We start from the raw sequence: 23,732 nt of genomic DNA, 5'->3' as shown, positions 1-23,732 counted from the left end.
CTGTCAGAGGGACAGGACTGAGGGAGGGCCGCACTGTAACAGGGACAGGACTGAGGGAGGGAGGCACTGTCACAGGGACAGGACTGAGGGAGGGAGGCACTGTCACAGGGACAGGACTGAGGGAGTGCGCATTGTCGGAGGGTTGTTGATTGGCTGTGAATGTTTGGCCCCCCCCAGACTGGGAGCTCGGTGCTAGAGCAGTGAAGACAGTGTCAGTTGTTGTTGTTTTGGTGGTCCTCCTTACCTCCCTGTCTGACCTGGGTTGACCTCCTGACCTGTCCGAGTCGGTTTTCCGCGAGACACGTGTACACTCCCCAGTCACTCAGATCGTGAACTTTAACCTGTCCGAGGGAGAGAGGGCAAAGGTCAGAGTCGTTACACAGCTCCGCCCCCACCCTGCCCCTGGGGGGGGTCGGGGTGACCCTGAGAGGGGCAAATACCAAGGGACAAGGAAACCCCGAGAGAGCAGCTCGTCTCGAATACCCCGTCACCCGTCTGCTGTATCCCAGGATCCCTCAGTCACAGGAGGTCCAATCAGAACCCCCGTACCCCCCAGGGCACCATCTCCCCCGTCACCCCCTCTCCCCCCCCGGCACCCCCACCCCCTTCCCCCGACATCCCTTCTCCCCCCATCACACCCCTCCCCCATCATCCCCTCCCCCGTCATCCCCTCCCCCGTCACCTTCCTCCCCCGTCACGCCCCTCCCCACGTCACCCCCACCCCCATCACTCTCACCCTGTCACCCCCTCCCCTTCACACCCTCCCCCAGTCACCCCCTTCCCCTATCACCCCCCTTCTCCCGTCACCCCCTTCCACGTCACCCACCTTCCCCCATCATCCCCTCCTCCGTCACCCCCTCCACCCTCCCCCTCTCTCCCCGTCACCCCCTCCACCCTCCCCCTCTCCCCCCGTCACCCCCTCTCCCCCCGTCACACCCCTCCCCCGTCACCCCCTCTCCCCCATCACCGTCACCCCCTCACCCCTCACCCATCACCCCACCTCTTCCCCCGTCACGGCCCTTCCCCTTCACCCCCCTCCCCATCGCCCCGTCCCCATCGTCCCCTTAACCGTCCCCGTTACCCCCATCCACATCACCCCCAGCCTCTGTCGCCCCCCCCCGTCGCCCCCTCCCCCTGTCACCCCCTTCCGCCGTCGCCCCGTATCCCCCACCCCCGTCAATCCGTCACCCCCTCCCCCGTCACTCCCACCAGCATCGTCACCATCGTTCCCCCCCCCATCCCTGTCTCTCCTGAAGCCAGTGTCTGAGAGTGTGGGATTCCACCCCACCCTCCCCGATCCCGGAATCCAGCTGCTCCTGATGTTCCTTGGAGAGGGATCAGTCCCTGATCGATCCCCTCTGCTCCATCACCCGTTGATCCCGTTCCCTCTGCGTTGCCACCTTGGCTTCCCAGATTTTGGAAAAGGTGTGGAAGTGACAGGGTTGTTGTTGTAATGGGTGACTTCAATCTCCCCTGATATTGACTGGAACGTCCTCAGTGGGAATAGTTTGGAAGGAGCTGTGTTTGTCTGGTGTGTCCAGGAAGGGATTCCTGACTCATTCTGGAGAGAGGCCGACCAGAGGGGACGCCATCTTGGATTTGGTGCTTGGCAACGAAGCACGTCAGGTGTCAGATCTCTCGGTGGGAGAACATCTCGGTGATGGTGAGCCCAACTCCCTGACCGTTACCGTACTCATGGGGAGGGATAGGAGCAGACGGTGTGGGATTGGGGGAGGGGGGATTACAATGCTCTTCGGCAGGAACTGGGCCACCGAGACTGGCAACAGATATTCTCAGGGAATTCCCCGGGAGAAATGTGGAGGCTCTTTAGGGAGATCTTGCTGTGAGCGTTGGACAGGTTCGTCCCACTGAGGCAAGTGAAGGAACCTTGGGGACAAGGGATGTGGTACATCTGGTCAAGAGGAAGATGGAAGCTGACTGAAGGTTGACCAGGCAACGATCAGACAGAGCTGGAGAGGGTTACAAGGCTAGCCAGGAAGGTACTGAAGACTGGACTGAGGAGAGTGGAGAGGGGGCATTTAGCGGGTAGGATGAAAGGAAAACCCCAAGGCATACTGTGAGGAACAAGTGAGTGGCCAGACTGAGGGCAGGACCGGTCAGGGATAATGGAGGGAACTTGTGTCTGGAGTCAGAGGAGGGACGGGAGGCCCCTTAATGAAAACTTTACCTCAGTATTCACGACTGAGAGGGACCGTGTGGTTTGTGAGGACAGCGGGGAACAGGCTGATATGGGATTAAAGGTTGGTGTTAGGATGGAGGATGAGCTGGAAATTGGGAAAACCAGATGGATAGATAAATCCCCTGGGTCAGATGGGATATACCAGCGGATACTACAGGAAGCGAGGGAAGAGATTGCTGTGCCCTCACTTCGGGATACACAGTGGCTCAGTGGTTAGCACTGCTACCTCCCAACACCAGGGACCGGGGTCGATCCCACCCTCGGGTGTCTGTGTGGAGTTTGCACATTCTCCCCGTGTCTGCGTGGGTTTCCTCCGGGTGCTCCGGTTTCCTCCCACAGTCCAAAGATGTGCAGGTTAGGGTCGGATTGGCCATGGGAAATTGTCCCATAGTGTCCAGGGATGTGCAGGTTAGGGTGGGTTGGCTGTGGGAAATTGTCCCATAGTGTCCAGGGATGTGCAGGTTAGGGTGGGTTGGCCATGGGAAATTGTCCCATAGTGCCCAGGGATGTGCAGGTTAGGGTGGGTTGGCCATGGGAAATTGTCCCATAGTGCCCAGGGATGTGCAGGTTAGGGTGGGTTGGCCATGGGAAATTGTCCCATAGTGTCCAGGGATGTGCAGGTTAGGGTGGGTTGGCCATGGGAAATTGTCCCATAGTGCCCAGGGATGTGCAGGTGAGGGTGAATTGGCCATGGGAAATTGTCCCATAGTGCCCAGGGATGTGCAGGTTAGGGTGGGATTGGCCATGGGAAATTGTCCCATAGTGCCCAGGGATGTGACAAAACACAGTGATGAGGGTAGAGCAGTGGATGTGGTGTATATGGATTTCAGCGAGGTGTTCGGGAAGGTTCCCCAGGGTAGGCTGATTCAGAAAGTAAGGAGGTATGGGATCCAGGGAAATCTGTCTGTCTGGATAGAGGATTGGCTGGCCCAGAGAAGACGGAGGGTGGTGGGAGATGGCAAGTATTCAGCCTGGGGCTCGGTGACCAGTGGGATTCCACAGGGATCTGTTCTGGGACCTCTGCTCTTTGTGCTGTTTATAAATGACTTGGATAAAGAAGTGGAAGGGGGGGGGTTAGTAAGTTTACCGATGACACGAAGGTTGGGGGAGTTGTGGATAGTGTGGAGAGCTGTTGTAGGTTCCAATGGGACACTGACAGGACACAGAACTGGGCTGAGACGTGGAAAAGTGGGAAGTGATTCACTTTGGAAGGTGGGATTTGAATGCAGATTACAGGGATAAAGGCAGGATTCTTGGCAGGGTGGAGGAACAGAGGGATCTTGGGGTCCATGTCCATAGATCCCTCAAGGTTGCCCCCCAAGTGGATGGGGTTGTTCAGAAGGCGGACGGTGTGTTGGCTTTCATTAGCGGGGGATTGAGTTGAAGAGCCGCGAGGTTCTGCTGCAGCTCGATACAGCCCTGGTTAGACCCCACTTGGAATATTGTGTCCAGTTCTGGTCACCTCATTCTGGGAAGGATGTGGAAGGTTTCGAGAGGGTGCAGAGGGGATTTCCCAGGATGCTGCCTGGATTGGAGGGTGTGTCTGATGGGGAAAGGTGGAGGGAGCGAGGGCTTTTCCCACTGGGGTGAAGGAGGGTGAGAGGGGACTTGATCGAGGTCTACAAGATGATGAGAGACAGAGACAGAGTGGATAACCAGAGACCTTTCCCCAGGGTGGGAATGTCTATCACCGGGGGGGGGGGACAGAATGTTAAGGTGATTGGAGGAAGGTTTTGGGGTGATGTCAGAGGGAGGGTCTTTACACAGAGAGTGGGGGGGGTGGGTGGGATACACTGTCAGCGGGGGGAAGTAGAGTCAGAGACATTAGGGGCATTTAAGGGACTCTGGGATAGGCCCATGGATGACATTACAATGAAGGGGATGGAGGTTAGTCTGACCATAGAGAAGGATAAAAGGCTGGCACAACATCGAGGGCCGAAGGGCCTGTACGGTGCTGGACTGTTCCATGTTCCCCTCGGACCCACCTCAATGGTGCTGCTAACGCTGGATTCTCCAGAGACACTTGTGGAGATGTCGGGAAGATTTTGACCATGGTGTATCCAGGTTATTGTCGCTGGGGGAACAGAGTGGACGGAACAGGAGATGTTGATGGGATTCTCCAGCCAGGTGTAGACTTCCTCAGGGGGGAGCTGGAACAGTTTGGGAGAATCTGAAAGACAGGAAGGGGAGACACTGAGGGAGAGAGAGAGGACGGACAGACTGGGGAAAGGGCCCCAGTCTACACTGGGAGAGAGAGCAGGGTCACAACACACCCTCCCAGGGGATCGGAGGGAACACAGCACCAAGACAGGACCCTCCGACAGGGCCCACTCCCTCAGCACTGACCCTCCGACAGTGCCCACTCCCTCAGCACTGACCCTCCGACAGTGCCCACTCCCTCAGCACCGACCCTCCAACAGGGCCCACTCCCTCAGCACTGACCCTCCGACAGTGCCCACTCCCTCAGCACTGACCCTCTGACAGTGCCCACTCCCTCAGCACCGACCCTCCAACAGGGCCCACTCCCTCAGCACTGACCCTCCGACAGTGCCCACTCCCTCAGCACTGACCCTCCGACAGGGCCCACTCCCTCAGCACTGACCCTCTGACAGTGCCCACTCCCTCAGCACCGACCCACCAACAGGGCCCACTCCCTCAGCACTGACCCTCCGACAGTGCCCACTCCCTCAGCACTGACCCTCCGACAGTGCCCACTCCCCCAGCACTGACCCTCCGACAGTGCCCACTCCCTCAGCACCGACCCTCCAACAGGGCCCACTCCCTCAGCACTGACCCTCCAACAGGGCCCACTCCCTCAGCACTGACCCTCCGACAGTGCCCACTCCCTCAGCACCGACCCTCCAACAGGGCCCACTCCCTCAGCACCGACCCTCCAACAGGGCCCACTCCCTCAGCACTGACCCTCCGACAGTGCCCACTCCCTCAGCACTGACCCTCCGACAGTGCCCACTCCCTCAGCACTGACCCTCTGACAGTGCCCACTCCCTCAGCACTGACCCTCCAACAGGGCCCACTCCCTCAGCACTGACCCTCCGACAGTGCCCACTCCCTCAGCACTGACCCTCCGACAGTGCCCACTCCCTCAGCACTGTCCCTCCGACAGTGCCCACTCCCTCAGCACTGACCGTCCGACAGGGCCGACTCCCTCAGCACTGACCCTCCGACAGTGCCCACTCCCCCAGCACTGACCCTCCGACAGTGCCCACTCCCTCAGCACCGACCCTCCAACAGGGCCCACTCCCTCAGCACTGACCCTCCGACAGTGCCCACTCCCTCAGCACTGACCGTCCGACAGGGCCCACTCCCTCAGCACTGACCCTCCGACAGTGCCCACTCCCCCAGCACTGACCCTCCGACAGTGCCCACTCCCCCAGCACTGACCCTCCAACAGTGCGGTGCTCCCTCAGCACTGACCCTCCGACAGTGCCCACTCCCTCAGCACTGACCCTCCGACAGTGCGGCGCTCCCTCAGCACTGACCCTCCGACAGTGCGGCGCTCCCTCAGCACTGACCCTCCGACAGTGCCCACTCCCCCAGCACTGACCCTTCGACAGTGCCCACTCCCTCAGCACTGACCCTCCGACAGTGCCCACTCCCTCAGCACTGACCCTCCGACAGGGCCCACTCCCTCAGCACTGACCCTCCGACAGTGCGGCACTCCCTCAGCACAAACCCTCCGACAGTGCCCACTCCCTCAGCACTGACCCTCCGACAGTGCCCACTCCCCCAGCACTGACCCTCCGACAGTGCGGTGCTCCCTCAGCACTGACCCTCCGACAGTGCCCACTCCCTCAGCACTGACCCTCCGACAGTGCCCACTCCCCCAGCACTGTCCCTCCGACAGTGCAGTACTCCCCCAGCACTGACCCTCAGACAGTGCACACTCCCTCAGCACTGACCCTCCGACAGTGCCCACTCCCTCAGCACTGACCCTCTGACAGTGCCCACTCCCTCAGCACTGACCCTCAGACAGTGCCCACTCCCTCAGCACTGACCCTCCGACAGTGCCCACTCCCTCAGCACTGACCCTCCGACAGTGCCCACTCCCTCAGCACTGACCCTCCGACAGTGCCCACTCCCTCAGCACTGACCCTCCGACAGTGCCCACTCCCTCAGCACTGACCCTCCGACAGCGCCCACTCCCTCCGCACTGACCCTCAGAGAGGGCCCACTCCCTCAGCACTGACCCTCCGACAGTGCCCACTCCCTCAGCACTGACCCTCCGACAGTGCCCACTCCCCCAGCACTGACCCTCCGACAGTGCCCACTCCCTCAGCACTGACCCTCCGACAGTGCCCACTCCCTGAACACTGACCCTGTGCCTGGAAACGATAAAAATCTTACAATTGACATTGACTCTGGTATTGAGTGATTTCACTTCATTCCTCTCCATAATCCTCCCGACACACTGATAGACTCCCGCGTCTGACATTGTGATGTTCCTGATGACCAGGGAACCATTTGGAAATTTCTGAAAACGCCCTGTGGAGGGGGGAGACAGGATATTGGAGATGTCAGATATTTATGCTCAGAGCACCCTGCACAGTTCCAGTCTCTGTATCCCTCAGTTAGACCCACACTCGGAGCACCGTGCACAGTTCCAGTCTCTGTATCCCTCAGTCAGACCCACACTCGGAGCACCGTGCACAGTTCCAGTCTCTGTATCCCTCAGTCAGACCCACACTCGGAGCACCGTGCACAGTTCCAGTCTCTGTATCCCTCAGTCAGACCCACACTCGGAGCACCGTGCACAGTTCCAGTCTCTGTATCCCTCAGTCAGACCCACACTCGGAGCACCGTGCACAGTTCCAGTCTCTGTGTCCCTCAGTCAGACCCACACTCGGAGCACCGTGCACAGTTCCAGTCTCCGTATCCCTCAGTTAGACCCACACTCGGAGCACCGTGCACAGTTCCAGTCTCTGTATCCCTCAGTTAGACCCACAGTCGGAGCACTGTGCACAGTTCCAGTCTCTGTATCCCTCAGTCAGACCCACACTCGGAGCACCGTGCACAGTTCCAGTCTCCGTATCCCTCAGTCAGACCCACACTCGGAGCACCGTGCACAGTTCCAGTCTCCGTATCCCTCAGCCAGACCCACACTCGGAGCACCCTGCACAGTTCCAGTCTCTGTATCCCTCAGCCAGACCCACACTCGGAGCACCGTGCACAGTTCCAGTCTCTGTATCCCTCAGTCAGACCCACACTCGGAGCACCGTGCACAGTTCCTGTCTCCGTATCCCTCAGTCAGACCCACACTCGGAGCACCGTGCACAGTTCCAGTCTCCGTATCCCTCAGTCAGACCCACACTCGGAGCACCGTGCACAGTTCCTGTCTCCGTATCCCTCAGTCAGACCCACACTCGGAGCACCGTGCACAGTTCCTGTCTCCGTATCCCTCAGTCAGACCCACACTCGGAGCACCGTGCACAGTTCCAGTCTCTGTATCCCTCAGTCAGACCCACACTCGGAGCACCGTGGACAGTTCCAGTCTCCGTATCCCTCAGTCAGACCCACACTCGGAGCACCGTGCACAGTTCCAGTCTCTGTATCCCTCAGTCAGACCCACACTCGGAGCACCGTGCACAGTTCCAGTCTCTGTATCCCTCAGTCAGACCCACACTCGGAGCACCGTGCACAGTTCCAGTCTCTGTATCCCTCAGTCAGACCCACACTCGGAGCACCGTGCACAGTTCCTGTCTCCGTATCCCTCAGTCAGACCCACACTCGGAGCACCGTGCACAGTTCCAGTCTCCGTATCCCTCAGTCAGACCCACACTCGGAGCACCGTGCACAGTTCCAGTCTCCGTATCCCTCAGTCAGACCCACACTCGGAGCACCGTGCACAGTTCCAGTCTCCGTATCCCTCAGTCAGACCCACACTCGGAGCACCGTGCACAGTTCCAGTCTCCGTATCCCTCAGTCAGACCCACACTCGGAGCACCGTGCACAGTTCCAGTCTCCGTATCCCTCAGTCAGACACACTCTCGGAGCACCGTGCACAGTTCCAGTCTCTGTATCCCTCAGTCAGACCCACACTCGGAGCACTGTGCCCAGTTCCTGTCTCCGTATCCCTGAGTCAGACCCACACTCGGAGCAGCGTTCCCATGGTCCCATGGTGGAAGGCTACAGACTGTGAGGGTCTGAGCTGACCGTTCCCGAATCACTCACCATTCCGAGTCTGGAGCACGTCCCACGAATCCCGGATCCAGGTGACTGTGGGCTGAGGGATTCCTGTCACCGTACACCTGAGAACACCATCCATCCCCTCATCAAACTCCCGAACAGGATCGATGTTGGAAACAGACACAGGTGCTGGGGGAGAAAAGGACGAACAGGAATATTTACTGGAGAGTTCACCCTGTCCCCCGCCCGGAGAGAGCAGCTCCCAGTGCTCAGTGAGTGGGAGAAACCATCACTCCCCCTGAACACAGAGAACACTTGGCAGGACAGACCGAAACCCCTGGACAGAGAGAAATCACCTCCTCGTGAACATCACTGAGGGAGGGCCGCCCTGTCACAGGGTCACACTGAGGGAGGGCCGCACTGTCACAGGGACAGGACTGAGGGAGGGCCGCACTGTCACAGGGACAGGACTGAGGGAGGGCCGCACTGTCACAGGGACAGGACTGAGGGAGGGCCGCACTGTCACAGGGTCAGGACTGAGGGAGGGCCGCACTGTCACAGGGACAGGACTGAGGGAGTGCCGCACTGTCACAGGGTCAGGACTGAGGGAGGGAGGCACTGTCACAGGGTCAGGACTGAGGAAGGGCCGCACTGTCACAGGGTCAGGACTGAGGGAGGGAGGCACTGTCACAGGGTCAGGACTGAGGGAGGGCCGCACTGTCACAGGGTCAGGACTGAGGGAGGGCCGCACTGTCACAGGGTCAGGACTGAGGGAGGGAGGCACTGTCACAGGGACAGGACTGAGGGAGGGCCGCACTGTCACAGGGACAGGACTGAGGGAGGGCCGCACTGTCACAGGGTCAGGACTGAGGGAGGGCCGCACTGTCACAGGGTCAGGACTGAGGGAGGGCCGCACTGTCACAGGGTCAGGACTGAGGGAGGGCCGCACTGTCACAGGGTCAGGACTGAGGGAGGGAGGCACTGTCACAGGGTCAGGACTGAGGGAGGGCCGCACTGTCACAGGGACAGGACTGAGGGAGGGAGGCACTGTCACAGGGACAGGACTGAGGGAGGGCCGCACTGTCACAGGGACAGGACTGAGGGAGGGCCGCACTGTCACAGGGACAGGACTGAGGAAAGGAGGCACTGTCACAGGGACAGGACTGAGGGAGGGCCGCACTGTCACAGGGTCAGGACTGAGGGAGGGCCGCACTGTCACAGGGTCAGGACTGAGGGAGGGCCGCACTGTCACAGGGTCAGGACTGAGGGAGGGAGGCACTGTCACAGGGTCAGGACTGAGGGAGGGAGGCACTGTCACAGGGTCAGGACTGAGGGAGGGCCGCACTGTCACAGGGTCAGGACTGAGGGAGGGCCGCACTGTCACAGGGTCAGGACTGAGGGAGGGAGGCACTGTCACAGGGACAGGACTGAGGGAGAGCCGCATAGTCACAGGGTCAGGACTGAGGGAGGGCCGCACTGTCACAGGGTCAGGACTGAGGGAGTGCCGCACTGTCACAGGGTCAGGACTGAGGGAGGGAGGCACTGTCACAGGGACAGGACTGAGGGAGGGAGGCACTGTCACAGGGTCAGGACTGAGGGAGGGCCGCACTGTCACAGGGTCAGGACTGAGGGAGGGCCGCACTGTCACAGGGACTGGACTGAGGGAGGGCCGCACTGTCACAGGGTCAGGACTGAGGGAGGGCCGCACTGTCACAGGGTCAGGACTGAGGGAGGGCCGCACTGTCACAGGGACAGGACTGAGGGAGGGCCGCACTGTCACAGGGTCAGGACTGAGGGAGGGCCGCACTGTCACAGGGTCAGGACTGAGGGAGGGAGGCACTGTCACAGGGTCAGGACTGAGGGAGGGCCGCACTGTCACAGGGTCAGGACTGAGGGAGGGCCGCACTGTCACAGGCTCAGGACTGAGGGAGGGCCGCACTGTCACAGGGTCAGGACTGAGGGAGGGAGGCACTGTCACAGGGACAGGACTGAGGGAGGGAGGCACTGTCACAGGGTCAGGACTGAGGGAGGGAGGGCCGCACTGTCACAGGGACAGGACTGAGGGAGGGCCGCACTGTCACAGGGTCAGGACTGAGGGTGGGCCGCACTGTCACAGGTTCAGGACTGAGCGAGGGCCGCACTGTCACAGGGTCAGGACTGAGGGAGGGAGGCACTGTCACAGGGTCAGGACTGAGGGAGGGTGGCACTGTCACAGGGTCAGGACTGAGGGAGGGAGGCACTGTCACAGGGTCAGGACTGAGGGAGGGAGGCACTGTCACAGGGTCAGGACTGAGGGAGGGAGGGCCGCACTGTCACAGGGTCAGGACTGAGGGAGGGCCGCACTGTCACAGGGACAGGACTGAGGGAGGGCCGCACTGTCACAGGGTCAGGACTGAGGGAGGGCCGCACTGTCACAGGGTCAGGACTGAGGGTGGGCCGCACTGTCACAGGGTCAGGACTGAGGGAGGGCCGCACTGTCACAGGGTCAGGACTGAGGGAGGGTGGCACTGTCACAGGGACAGGACTGAGGGAGGGAGGCACTGTCACAGGGTCAGGACTGAGGGAGGGAGGCACTGTCACAGGGTCAGGACTGAGGGAGGGAGGCACTGTCACAGGGTCAGGACTGAGGGAGGGCCGCACTGTCACAGGGACAGGACTGAGGGAGGGCCGCACTGTCACAGGGTCAGGACTGAGGAAGGGCCGCAGTGTCACAGGGTCAGGACTGAGGAAGGGCCGCACTGTCACAGGGTCAGGACTGAGGGAGGGAGGCACTGTCACAGGGACAGGACTGAGGGAGGGAGGCACTGTCGGAGGGTCAGTGCTGAGGGAGTGGGCACTGTCGGAGGGTTGTTGATTGGCTGTGAATGTTTGGCCCCCCCTGACTGGGAGCTCGGTGCTAGAGCAGTGAAGACAGTGTCAGTTGTTGTTGTTTTGGTGGTCCTCCTTACCTCCCTGTCTGACCTGGGTTGACCTCCTGACCTGTCCGAGTCGGTTTTCCGCGAGACACGTGTACACTCCCCAGTCACTCAGATCGTGAACTTTAACCTGTCCGAGGGAGAGAGGGCAAAGGTCAGAGACGTTACACAGCTCCGCCCCCACCCTGCCCCTGGGGGGGGTCGGGGTGACCCTGAGAGGGGCAAATACCAAGGGACAAGGAAACCCCGAGAGAGCAGCTCGTCTCGAATACCCCGTCACCCGTCTGCTGTATCCCAGGATCCCTCAGTCACAGGAGGTCCAATCAGAACGCCCGTACCCCCCAGGGCACCATCTCCCCCCGTCACCCCCTCTCCCCCCCGGCACCCCCACCCCCTTCCCCCGACATCCCTTCTCCCCCCGTCACCCCCTCCCCCGTCACCCCCTCCCCCATCACCCCCTCCTCCCGTCATCCCCCTCCCTCCACCACCCCCCTCCCCCGTCATCCCCTCCCCCGTCACCTTCCTCCCCCGTCATCCCCTCCCCCGTCACCTTCCTCCCCCGTCACGCCCCTCCCCACGTCACCCCCACCCCCATCACTCTCTCCCCGTCACCCCCTCCACCCTCCCCCTCTCTCCTCCGTCACCCACTCTCCCCCGTCACCCCCTCTCTCCCCGTCACCCCCTCACCCTCACCCGTCACCCCCTCTCCCCCGTCACCCCCTCTCCCCCATCACCCCCTCCCCCCCATCACCCCCTCCTCCCGTCACCCCCTCTCCCCCATCACCCCCTCTCTCCCCGTCACCCCCTCACCCTCACCCGTCACCCCCTCTCCCCCGTCACCCCCTCTCCCCCATCACCGTCACCCCCTCACCCCTCACCCATCACCCCACCTCTTCCCCCGTCACGCCCCTTCCCCTTCACCCCCCTCCCCATCGCCCCGTCCCCATCGTCCCCTTAACCGTCCCCGTTACCCCCATCCACATCACCCCCAGCCTCTGTCGCCCCCCCCCGTCACCCCCCTCCCCTGTCACCCCACCCTTCAACCTCTCCCCTGTCACCGAGACTGGCAACAGATATTCTCAGGGAATTCCCCGGGAGAAATGTGGAGGCTCTTTAGGGAGATCTTGCTGTGAGCGTTGGACAGGTTCGTCCCACTGAGGCAAGTGAGGGAACCTTGGGTGACAAGGGATGTGGTACATCTGGTCAAGAGGAAGATGGAAGCTGACTGAAGGTTGACCAGGCAACGATCAGACAGAGCTGGGGAGGGTTACAAGGCTAGCCAGGAAGGAACTGAAGACTGGACTGAGGAGAGTGGAGAGGGGGCATTTAGCGGGTAGGATGAAAGGAAAACCCCAAGGCATACTGTGAGGAACAAGTGAGTGGCCAGACTGAGGGCAGGACCGGTCAGGGATAATGGAGGGAACTTGTGTCTGGAGTCAGAGGAGGGACGGGAGGCCCCTTAATGAAAACTTTACCTCAGTATTCACGACTGAGAGGGACCGTGTGGTTTGTGAGGACAGCGGGGAACAGGCTGATATGGGATTAAAGGTTGGTGTTAGGATGGAGGATGAGCTGGAAATTGGGAAAACCAGATGGATAGATAAATCCCCTGGGTCAGATGGGATATACCAGCGGATACTACAGGAAGCGAGGGAAGAGATTGCTGTGCCCTCACTTCGGGATACACAGTGGCTCAGTGGTTAGCACTGCTACCTCCCAACACCAGGGACCGGGGTTGATCCCACCCTCGGGTGTCTGTCTGTGTGGAGTTTGCACATTCTCCCCGTGTCTGCGTGGGTTTCCTCCGGGTGCTCCGGTTTCCTCCCACAGTCCAAAGATGTGCAGGTTAGGGTCGGATTGGCCATGGGAAATTGTCCCATAGTGTCCAGGGATGTGCAGGTTAGGGTGGGTTGGCTGTGGGAAATTGTCCCATAGTGTCCAGGGATGTGCAGGTTAGGGTGGGTTGGCCATGGGAAATTGTCCCATAGTGCCCAGGGATGTGCAGGTTAGGGTGGGTTGGCCATGGGAAATTGTCCCATAGTGTCCAGGGATGTGCAGGTTAGGGTGGGATTGGCCATGGGGAATTGTCCCATAGTGTCCAGGGATGTGCAGGTTAGGGTGGATTGGTGATGGGAAATTGTCCCATAGTGTCCAGGGATGTGTAGGTTAGGGTGGGATTGGCCATGGGAAATTGTCCCATAGTGTTCAGGGATGTGCAGGTTAGGGTGGATTGGCCATGGGAAATTGTCCCATAGTGTTCAGGGATGTGCAGGTTAGGGTGGGATTGGCCATGGGGAATTGTCCCATAGTGTCCAGGGATGTGCAGGTTAGGGTGGATTGGCCATGGGAAATTGTCCCATAGTGCCCAGGGATGTGCAGGTTAGGGTGGGATTGGCCATGGGAAATTGTCCCATAGTGTTCAGGGATGTGCAGGTTAGGGTGGATTGGCCATGGGAAATTGTCCCATAGTGTTCAGGGATGTGCAGGTTAGGGTGGGATTGGCCATGGGGAATTGTCCCATAGTGTCCAGGGATGTGCAGGTTAGGGTGGATTGGCCATGGGAAATTGTCCCATAGTGTCCAAGGATGTGGAGGTTAGGGTGGGTTGGCCATGGGAAATTGTCCCATAATGTCCAAGGATGTGCAGGTTAGGGTGGATTGGCCATGGGAAATTGTCCCATAGTGTCCAGGGATGTGCAGGTTAGGGTGGGTTGGCCATGGCAAATTGTCCCATAGTGCCCAGGGATGTGCAGGTTAGGGTGGGTTGGCCATGGGAAATTGTCCCATAGTGCCCAGGGATGTGCAGGTTAGGGTGGGTTGGCCATGGGAAATTGTCCCATAGTGCCCAGGGATGGGCAGGTTAGGGTGGGTTGGTGATGGGAAATTGTCCCATAGTGTCCAGGGATGTGTAGGTTAGGGTGGATTGGCCATGGGAAATTGTCCCATAGTGCCCAGGGATGTGCAGGTTAGGGTGGATTGGCCATGGGAAATTGTCCCATAGTGTCCCGGGATGTGACAAAACACAGTGATGAGGGTAGAGCAGTGGATGTGGTGTATATGGATTTCAGCGAGGTGTTCGGGAAGGTTCCCCAGGGTAGGCTGATTCAGAACGTAAGGAGGTATGGGATCCAGGGAAATCTGTCTGTCTGGATAGAGGATTGGCTGGCCCAGAGAAGACAGAGGGTGGTGGGAGATGGCAAGTATTCAGCCTGGGGCTCGGTGACCAGTGGGATTCCACAGGGATCTGTTCTGGGACCTCTGCTCTTTGTGCTGTTCATAAATGACTTGGATAAGGAAGTGGAAGGGCGGGGGGGTTAGTAAGTTTGCCGATGACACGAAGGTTGGGGGAGTTGTGGATCGTGTGGAGAGCTGTTGTAGGTTCCAACGGGACACTGACAGGACACAGAACTGGGCTGAGACTTGGCAGATGGAGTTCAACCTGGAAAAGTGGGAAGTGATTCACTTTGGAAGGTGGGATTTGAATGCAGATTACAGGGATAAAGGCAGGATTCTTGGCAGGGTGGAGGAACAGAGGGATCTTGGGGTCCATGTCCATAGATCCCTCAAGGTTGCCCCCCAAGTGGATGGGGTTGTTCAGAAGGCGGACGGTGTGTTGGCTTTCATTAGCGGGGGATTGAGTTGAAGAGCCGCGAGGTTCTGCTGCAGCTCGATACAGCCCTGGTTAGACCCCACTTGGAATATTGTGTCCAGTTCTGGTCACCTCATTCTGGGAAGGATGTGGAAGGTTTCGAGAGGGTGCAGAGGGGATTTCCCAGGATGCTGCCTGGATTGGAGGGTGTGTCTGATGGGGAAAGGTGGAGGGAGCGAGGGCTTTTCCCACTGGGGTGAAGGAGGGTGAGAGGGGACTTGATCGAGGTCTACAAGATGATGAGAGACAGAGACAGAGTGGATAACCAGAGACCTTTCCCCAGGGTGGGAATGTCTATCACCGGGGGGGGGAGGACAGAATGTTAAGGTGATTGGAGGAAGGTTTCGGGGTGATGTCAGAGGGAGGGTCTTTACACAGAGAGTGGGGGGGGGTGGGTGGGATACACTGTCAGCGGGGGGGAGTAGAGTCAGAGACATTAGGGACATTGAAGTGACTCTTGGATAGGCCCATGGATGACATTACAATGAAGGGGATGGAGGTTAGTCTGACCATAGAGAAGGATAAAAGGCTGGCACAACATCGAGGGCCGAAGGGCCTGTACGGTGCTGGACTGTTCCATGTTCCCCTCGGACCCACCTCAATGGTGCTGCTAACGCTGGATTCTCCAGAGACACTTGTGGAGATGTCGGGAAGATTTTGACCATGGTGTATCCAGGTTATTGTCGCTGGGGGAACAGAGTGGACGGAACAGGAGATGTTGATGGGATTCTCCAGCCAGGTGTAGACTTCCTCAGGGGGGAGCTGGAACAGTTTGGGAGAATCTGAAAGACAGGAAGGGGAGACACTGAGGGAGAGAGAGAGGACGGACAGAGTGGGGAAAGGGCCCCAGTCTACACTGGGAGAGAGAGCAGGGTCACAACACACCCTCCCAGGGGATCGGAGGGAACACAGCACCAAGACAGGACCCTCCGACAGTGCCCACTCCCTCAGCACTGACCCTCCGACAGTGCCCACTCCCTCAGCACTGACCCTCCGACAGTGCCCACTCCCTCAGCACTGACCCTCCGACAGTGCCCACTCCCTCAGCACTGACCCTCCGACAGTGCCCACTCCCTCAGCACTGACCCTCCGACAATGTTCACTGGGGAAGACACAAGCAATCTCCCTGAGGTAACAGTGGCTGAAGGACCTGAACTTAAGGGAATTTATATTTGCCAGGATTTGGTGTTGGAGAGACTGTTAGGTCTGAAGGTTGATAAGTCTCCGGGACCTGATGGCCTGCATCCCAGGGTACTGAAGGAGGTGGCTCGGGAAATCGTGGATGCGCTGGTGATTATTTTCCAGAGTTCAATAGAATCGGGGTTGGTTCCTGAGGATTGGAGGGCGGCTAATGTTTTGCCACTTTTTAAGAAGGGTGGGCGGGAGAAAGCAGGAAATTATAGACCAGTTAGTCTGACCTCCGTGGTGGGAAAGATGCTGGAGTCTATTATAAAGGATGAAATTACGGCACATCTGGATAATAGTAACAGGATAGGACAGAGTCAGCATGGATTTATGAAGGGGAAATCATGCTTGACTAATCTTCTTGAATTTTTTGAGGATGTAACTCGGAAGATGGACGAGGGAGATCCAGTGGATGTAGTGTACCTGGACTTTCAGAAAGCTTTTGATAAAGTCCCACACAAGAGGTTAGTGAGTAAAATTAGGGCGCACGGGATTGGGGGCAAAGTACTAGATTGGATAGAGAATTGGTTGGCTAATAGGAAACAAAGGGTAGTGATTAACGGCTCCATTTCGAAATGGCAGGCAGTGACCAGTGGGGTACCGCAGGGATCCGTGCTGGGACCGCAGCTTTTTACAATATATGTAAATGATATAGAAGATGGTATCAGCAATAACATTAGCAAATTTGCTGATGATACAAAGCTGGGTGGTAGGGTGAAATGTGATGAGAATGTTAGGAGATTACAGGGTGACCTGGACAAGTTAGGTGAGTGGGCAGATGCATGGCAGATGCAGTTTAATGTGGATAAATGTATGGTTATCCACTTTGGTGGCAAGAACAGGAAGGCAGATTACTACCTAAATGGAATCAATTTAGGTAAAGGGGCTGTTCAGAGAGATCTGGGTGTTCTTGTCCACCAGTCAATGAAGGTAAGCATGCAGGTACAGCAGGTCGTGAAGAAGGCTAATAGCATGCTGGCCTTCATAACAAGAGGGATTGAGTATAGAAGCAAAGAGGTGCTTCTGCAGCTGTACAGGGCCCTGGTGAGACCACACCTGGAGTACTGTGTGCAGTTCTGGTCTCCAAATTTGAGGAAAGACATTCTGGCTATTGAGGGAGTGCAGCATAGGTTCACGAGGTCAATTCCTGGAATGGCAGGATTGCATTACACGGAAAGACTGAAGCGACTGGGCTTGTATACCCTTGAGTTTAGAAGCCTGAGGGGGGGTCTGATTGAAACGTATAGGATTATGAAAGGACTGGACACTCTGGCAGGAGGGAACATGTTTCCGCTGATGGGGGAGTGCCGAACCAGAGGACACAACTTAAAAATACGGGGTAGACCATTTAGGACAGAGATGAGGAGAAACGTCTTCACCCAGAGAGTGGTGGCTGTGTGGAATGCTCTGCCCCAGAGGGCAGTGGAGGCCCAGTCTCTGGATTCATTTAAGAAAGAGTTGGATAGAGCTCTTAAAGATAGTGGAGTCAAGGGGTATGGAGATAAAGCAGGAACAGGATACTGATTAGGAATGATCAGCCATGATCATATTGAATGGTGGGGCAGGCTCGAAGGGCAGAATGGCCTACTCCTGCATCTATTGTCTATTGTCTATTGTGGCATTCCCTCAGCACTGACCATCCGACAGTGCCCACTCCCTCAGCACTGACCCTCCGACAGTGCCCACTCCCTCAGCACTGACCATCCGACAGTGCCCACTCCCTCAGCACTGACCCTCCGACAGTGCGGCGCTCCCTCAGCACTGACCCTCCGACAGTGCCCACTCCCTCAGCACTGACCATCCGACAGTGCCCACTCCCTCAGCACTGACCATCCGACAGTGCCCACTCCCTCAGCACTGACCCTCCGACAGTGCCCACTCCCTCAGCACTGACCCTCCGACAGTGCCCACTCCCTCAGCACTGACCCTCCGACAGTGCCCACTCCCTCAGCACTGACCCTCCGACAGGGCCCACTCCCTCAGCACTGACCCTCCGACAGTGCGGCACTCACTCAGCACTGAACCTCCGACAGTGCCCACTCAATCAGCACTGACCCTCTGACAGTGCGGCACTCCCTCAGTACTGACTCTCCGACAGTGCCCACTCCCTCAGCACTGACCCTCTGACAGTGCCCACTCCCTCAGCACTGACCCTCCGACAGTGCGGCACTCCCTCAGCACTGACCCTCCGACAGGGCCCACTCCCTCAGCACTGACCCTCCGACAGTGCCCACTCCCTCAGCACTGACCCTCTGACAGTGCGGCAGTCCCTCAGCACTGACCCTCCGACAGTGCCCACTCCCTCAGCACTGACCCTCTGACAGTGCCCACTCCCTCAACACTGACCCTCCGACAGTGCCCACTCCCTCAGCACTGACCCTCCGACAGTGCCCATTCCCTCAGCACTGACCCTCCGACAGTGCCCACGCCCTCAACACTGACCCTCTAACAGTGCCCACTCCCTCAGCACTGACCCTCCGACAGTGCGGCACTCCCTCAGCACTGAGACTCCGACAGTGCCCACTCCCTCAGCACTGACCCTCCGACAATGCCCACTCCCTCAGCACTGACCCTCCGACAGTGCCCACTCCCTCAGCACTGACGCTCCGACAGTGCCCACTCCCTCAGCACTGACCCTCCGACAGTGCCCACTCCCTCAGCACTGACCCTCCGACAGTCCCCACTCCCTCAGCACTGACCCTCCGACAGTGCCCACTCCCTCAGCACTGACCCTCCGACAATGTGGCATTCCCTCAGCACTGACCATCCGACAGTGAGGCACTCCCTCAGCACTGACCCTCCGACAGTACCCACTCCCTCAGCACTGACCCTCCGACAGTGCCCACTCCCTCAGCACCGACCCTCCGACAGTGCCCACTCCCCCAGCACTGACCCTCCGACAGTGCGGCACTCCCTCAGCACTGACGCTCCGACAGTGCGGCACTCCCTCAGCACTGACCCTCCGACAGTGCCCACTCTCTCAGCACTGAACCTCCGACAGTGCCCACTCCCTCAGCACTGACCCTCCGACAGTGTGACAGTCCCTCAGTACTGACACTCCGACAGTGCGGCACTCCCTCAGCACTGACCTTCTGACAGTGCCCACTCCCTCAGCACTGACCCTCCGACAGTACCCACTCCCTCAGCACCGACCCTCCGACAGTGCGGCACTCCCTCAGCACTGACCCTCCGACAGTGCCCACTCCCTCACCACTGACCCTCCGACAGTGCGGCACTCCCTCAGCACTGACCCTCCGACAGTGCCCACTCCCTCAGCACTGACCCTCCGACAGTGCCCACTCCCTCAGCACCGACCCTCCGACAGTGCGGCACTCCCTCAGCACTGACCCTCCGACAGTGCCCACTCCCTCACCACTGACCCTCCGACAGTGCGGCACTCCCTCAGCACTGACCCTCCGACAGTGCCCACTCCCTCAGCACTGACCCTCCGACAATGTGGCATTCCCTCAGCACTGACCATCCGACAGTGCCCACTCCCTCAGCACTGACCCTCCGACAGTGCCCACTCCCTCAGCACTGACCCTCCGACAGTGCCCACTCCCTCAGCACTGACCATCCGACAGTGCCCACTCCCTCAGCACTGAGACTCCGACAGTGCCCACTCCCTCAGCACTGACCCCCCGACAGTGCCCACTCCCTCAGCACTGACCATCCGACAGTGCCCACTCCCTCAGCACTGAGACTCCGACAGTGCCCACTCCCTCAGCACTGACCCTCCGACAGGGCCCACTCCCTCAGCACTGATCCTCCGACAGTGCCACACCCTCAGCACTGACCCTCCGACAGTGTGACACTCCCTCAGTACTGACACTCCGACAGTGCCCACTCCCTCAGCACTGACCCTCCGACAGTGCGGCACTCCCTCAGTACTGATCCTCTGACAGTGCCCACTCCCTCAGCACTGACCCTCCGACAGTGCCCACTCCCTCAGCACTGACCCTCTGACAGTGCCCACTCCCTCAGCACTGACGCTCTGACAGTGCCCACTCCCTCAGCACCGACCCTCCGACAGTGCGACACTCCCTCAGCACTGACCCTCCGACAGTGCCCGCTCCCTCAGCAATGTCCCTCCGACAGTGCCCACTCCCTCAGCACTGACCCTCCGACAGTGCCCACTCCCTCAGCACTGACCCTCCGACAGTGCCCACTCCCTCAGCACTGACCCTCCGACAGTGCCCATTCCCTAAGCATTGACCCTCCGACAGTGCCCACTCCCGCAGCACTGACACTCCGACAGTGCCCACTCCCCCAGCACTGACCCTCCGACAGTGCCCACTCCCTCAGCACTGACACTCCGACAGTGCCCATTCCCTCAGCACTGACCCTCTGACAGTGCCCACTCCCTCAGCACTGACCCTCCGACAGTGCCCACTCCCTCAGCACTGACACTCCGACAGTGCCCACTCCCTCAGCACTGACACTCCGACAGTGCCCACTCCCTCAGTACTGACCCTCCGACAGTGCCCATTCCTCAGCATTGAACCTCCGACTGTGCCCATTCCCTCAACACTGACCCTCCGACAGTGCCCACTCCCTCAGCACTGACCCTCCGACAGTGCCCACTCCCTCAGCACTGACCCTCCCATAGTGCCCTCTCACTCAGCACTGACCCTGCGACAGTGCCCACTCCCTCAGCACTGACCCTCTGACAGTGCCCACTCCCTCAGCACTGACCCTCCGACAGTGCCCACTCCCTCAGCACTGACCCTCCGACAGTGCCCACTCCCCCAGCACTGACCCTCCGACAGTGCCCACTCCCTCAGCACTGACCCTCCGACAGTTCCCACTCCCTCAGCACTGACCCTCCGACAGTGCAGTACTCCTCAGCACTGACCCTCCGACAGTGCCCACTCCCCCAGCACTGACCCTCCGACAGTGCCCACTCCCTCAGCACTGACCCTCCGACAGTGCCCACACCCTCAGCACTGACCCTCCGACAGTGCCCACACCCTCAGCACTGACCCTCCGACAGTGCCCACTCCCTCAGCATTGACCCTCCGACAGTGCCCACTCCCTCAGCACTGACCCTCCGACAGTGCCCACTCCCTCAGCACTGACCCTCTGACAGTGCCCACTCCCTCAGCACTGACCCTCCGACAGTGCCCACTCCCTCAACACTGACCCTCCGACAGTGCCCACTCCCTCAGCACTGACCCTCCGACAGTGCCCACTCCCTCAGCACTGACCCTCCGACAGTGCCCACTCCCTCAGCACTGACCCTCCGACAATGTTCACTTGGGGAAGACACAAGCAATCTCCCTGAGGTAACAGTGGCTGAAGGACCTGAACTTAAGGGAATTTCTATTTGCCAGGATTTGGTGTTGGAGAGACTGTTAGGTCTGAAGGTTGATAAGTCTCCGGGACCTGATGGCCTGCATCCCAGGGTACTGAAGGAGGTGGCTCGGGAAATCGTGGATGCGCTGGTGATTATTTTCCAGAGTTCAATAGAATCGGGGTTGGTTCCTGAGGATTGGAGGGCGGCTAATGTTGTGCCACTTTTTAAGAAGGGTGGGCGGGAGAAAGCAGGAAATTATAGACCAGTTAGTCTGACCTCAGTGGTGGGAAAGATGCTGGAGTCTATTATAAAGGATGAAATTACGGCACATCTGGATAATAGTAACAGGATAGGACAGAGTCAGCATGGATTTATGAAGGGGAAATCATGCTTGACTAATCTTCTTGAATTTTTGAGGATGTAACTCGGAAGATGGACGAGGGAGATCCAGTGGATGTAGTGTACCTGGACTTTCAGAAAGCTTTTGATAAAGTCCCACACAAGAGGTTAGTGAGTAAAATTAGGGCGCACGGGATTGGGGGCAAAGTACTAGATTGGATAGAGAATTGGTTGGCTAATAGGAAACAAAGGGTAGTGATTAACGGCTCCATTTCGGAATGGCAGGCAGTGACCAGTGGGGTACCGCAGGGATCCGTGCTGGGACCGCAGCTTTTTACAATATATGTAAATGATATAGAAGATGGTATCAGCAATAACATTAGCAAATTTGCTGATGACACAAAGCTAGGTGGTAGGGTGAAATGTGATGAGGATGTTAGGGGATTACAGGGTGACCTGGACAAGTTAGGTGAGTGGGCAGATGCATGGCAGATGCAGTTTAATGTGGATAAATGTATGGTTATCCACTTTGGTGGCAAGAACAGGAAGGCAGATTACTACCTCAATGGTATCAAATTAGGTAAAGGGGCAGTACAGAGAGATCTGGGTATTCTTGTCCACCAGTCAATGAAGGCAAGCATGCAGGTACAGCAGGTAGTGAAGAAGGCTAATAGCATGCTGGTCTTCATAACAAGAGGGATTGAGTATAGAAGCAAAGAGGTTCTTCTGCAGCTGTACAGGGCCCTGGTGAGACCACACCTGGAGTAACGTGAGCAGTTCTGGTCTCCAAATTTGAGGAAAGACATTCTGGCTATTGAGGGAGTGCAGCGTAGGTTCACGAGGTCAATTCCTGGAATGGCAGGATTGCCTTACACGGAAAGACTGAAGCGACTGGGCTTGTATACCCTTGGGTTTAGAAGACTGAGAGGGGATCTGATTGAAACGTATAGGATTATGAAAGGACTGGACACTCTGGCAGGAGGGAACATATTTCCGTTGATGGGGGAGTGCCGAACCAGAGGACACAACTTAAAAATACGGGGTAGACCATTTAGGACAGAGATGAGGAGAAACTACTTCACCCAGAGAGTGGTGGCTGTGTGGAATGCTCTGCCCCAGAGGGCAGTGGAGGCCCAGTCTCTGGATTCATTTAAGAAAGAATTGGATAGAGCTCTTAAAGATAGTGGAGTCAAGGGGTATGGAGATAAGGCTGGAACAGGATAATGATTAAGGATGATCAGCCATGATCATATTGAATGGTGGTGCAGGCTCGAAGGGCAGAATGGCCTACTCCTGCATCTATTGTCTATTGTCTATTGTCTAATGTGGCATTCCCTCAGCACTGACCCTCCGACAGTGCCCACTCCCTCAGCACTGACCATCCGACAGTGTCCACTCCCTCAGCACTGACCCTCCGACAGTGCCCACTCCCTCAGCACTGACCCTCCGACAGTGTCCACTCCCTCAGCACTGACCCTCCGACAGTGCCCACTCCCTCAGCACTGACCCTCCGACAGTGCCCACTCCCTCAGCACTGACCCACGACAGTGCCCACTCCCTCAGCACTGACCCTCCGACAGGGCCCACTCCCTCAGCACTGACCCTCCGACAGTGCGGCACTCCCTCAGCACTGACCCTCCGACAGGGCCCACTCCCTCAGCACTGACCCTCCGACAGTGCCCACTCCCTCAGCACTGACCCTCTGACAGTGCGGCACTCCCTCAGTACTGATCCTCCGACAGTGCCCACTCCCTCAGCACTGACCCTCTGACAGTGCCCACTCCCTCAGCACTGACCCTCCGTCAGTGCCCACTCCCTCAGCACTGACCCTCCGACAGTGCCCACTCCCTCAGCACTGACCCTCCAACAGTCCCCACTCCCTCAGCACTGACCCTCCGACAGTGCCCACTCCCTCAGCACTGACCCTCCGACAGTGCCCACTCCCTCAGCACTGACCCTCCGACAATGTGGCATTCCCTCAGCACTGACCATCCGACAGTGAGGC

At 58.6% G+C, this 23,732-nt stretch overlaps 1 protein-coding gene across 1 annotated transcript in view; it reads right to left on the bottom strand.

Annotated features, from left to right (window-relative positions):
* Nucleotides 1–23,732, bottom strand: part of LOC140458966 (hemicentin-1-like) — a 169,207-nt gene that overhangs the window by 69,549 nt on the left and 75,926 nt on the right. The window contains exons 16-21 of the mRNA XM_072553703.1: nt 15,505–15,689; nt 11,293–11,389; nt 8,390–8,533; nt 6,566–6,703; nt 4,186–4,370; nt 245–341 (exon numbers count right to left, since the gene is read on the bottom strand). Coding sequence (XP_072409804.1) covers nt 245–341; nt 4,186–4,370; nt 6,566–6,703; nt 8,390–8,533; nt 11,293–11,389; nt 15,505–15,689 — 846 coding nt within the window. The remainder of the gene's footprint in view (nt 1–244; nt 342–4,185; nt 4,371–6,565; nt 6,704–8,389; nt 8,534–11,292; nt 11,390–15,504; nt 15,690–23,732) is intronic.

Source organism: Chiloscyllium punctatum, chromosome 34 (genome assembly GCF_047496795.1).
Source record: "Chiloscyllium punctatum isolate Juve2018m chromosome 34, sChiPun1.3, whole genome shotgun sequence".
Lineage (NCBI taxonomy): Eukaryota > Metazoa > Chordata > Chondrichthyes > Orectolobiformes > Hemiscylliidae > Chiloscyllium > Chiloscyllium punctatum.
The sequence above is the reverse complement of the archived record's forward strand: the minus strand, read 5'-3'. Positions and strand labels throughout refer to the sequence as shown.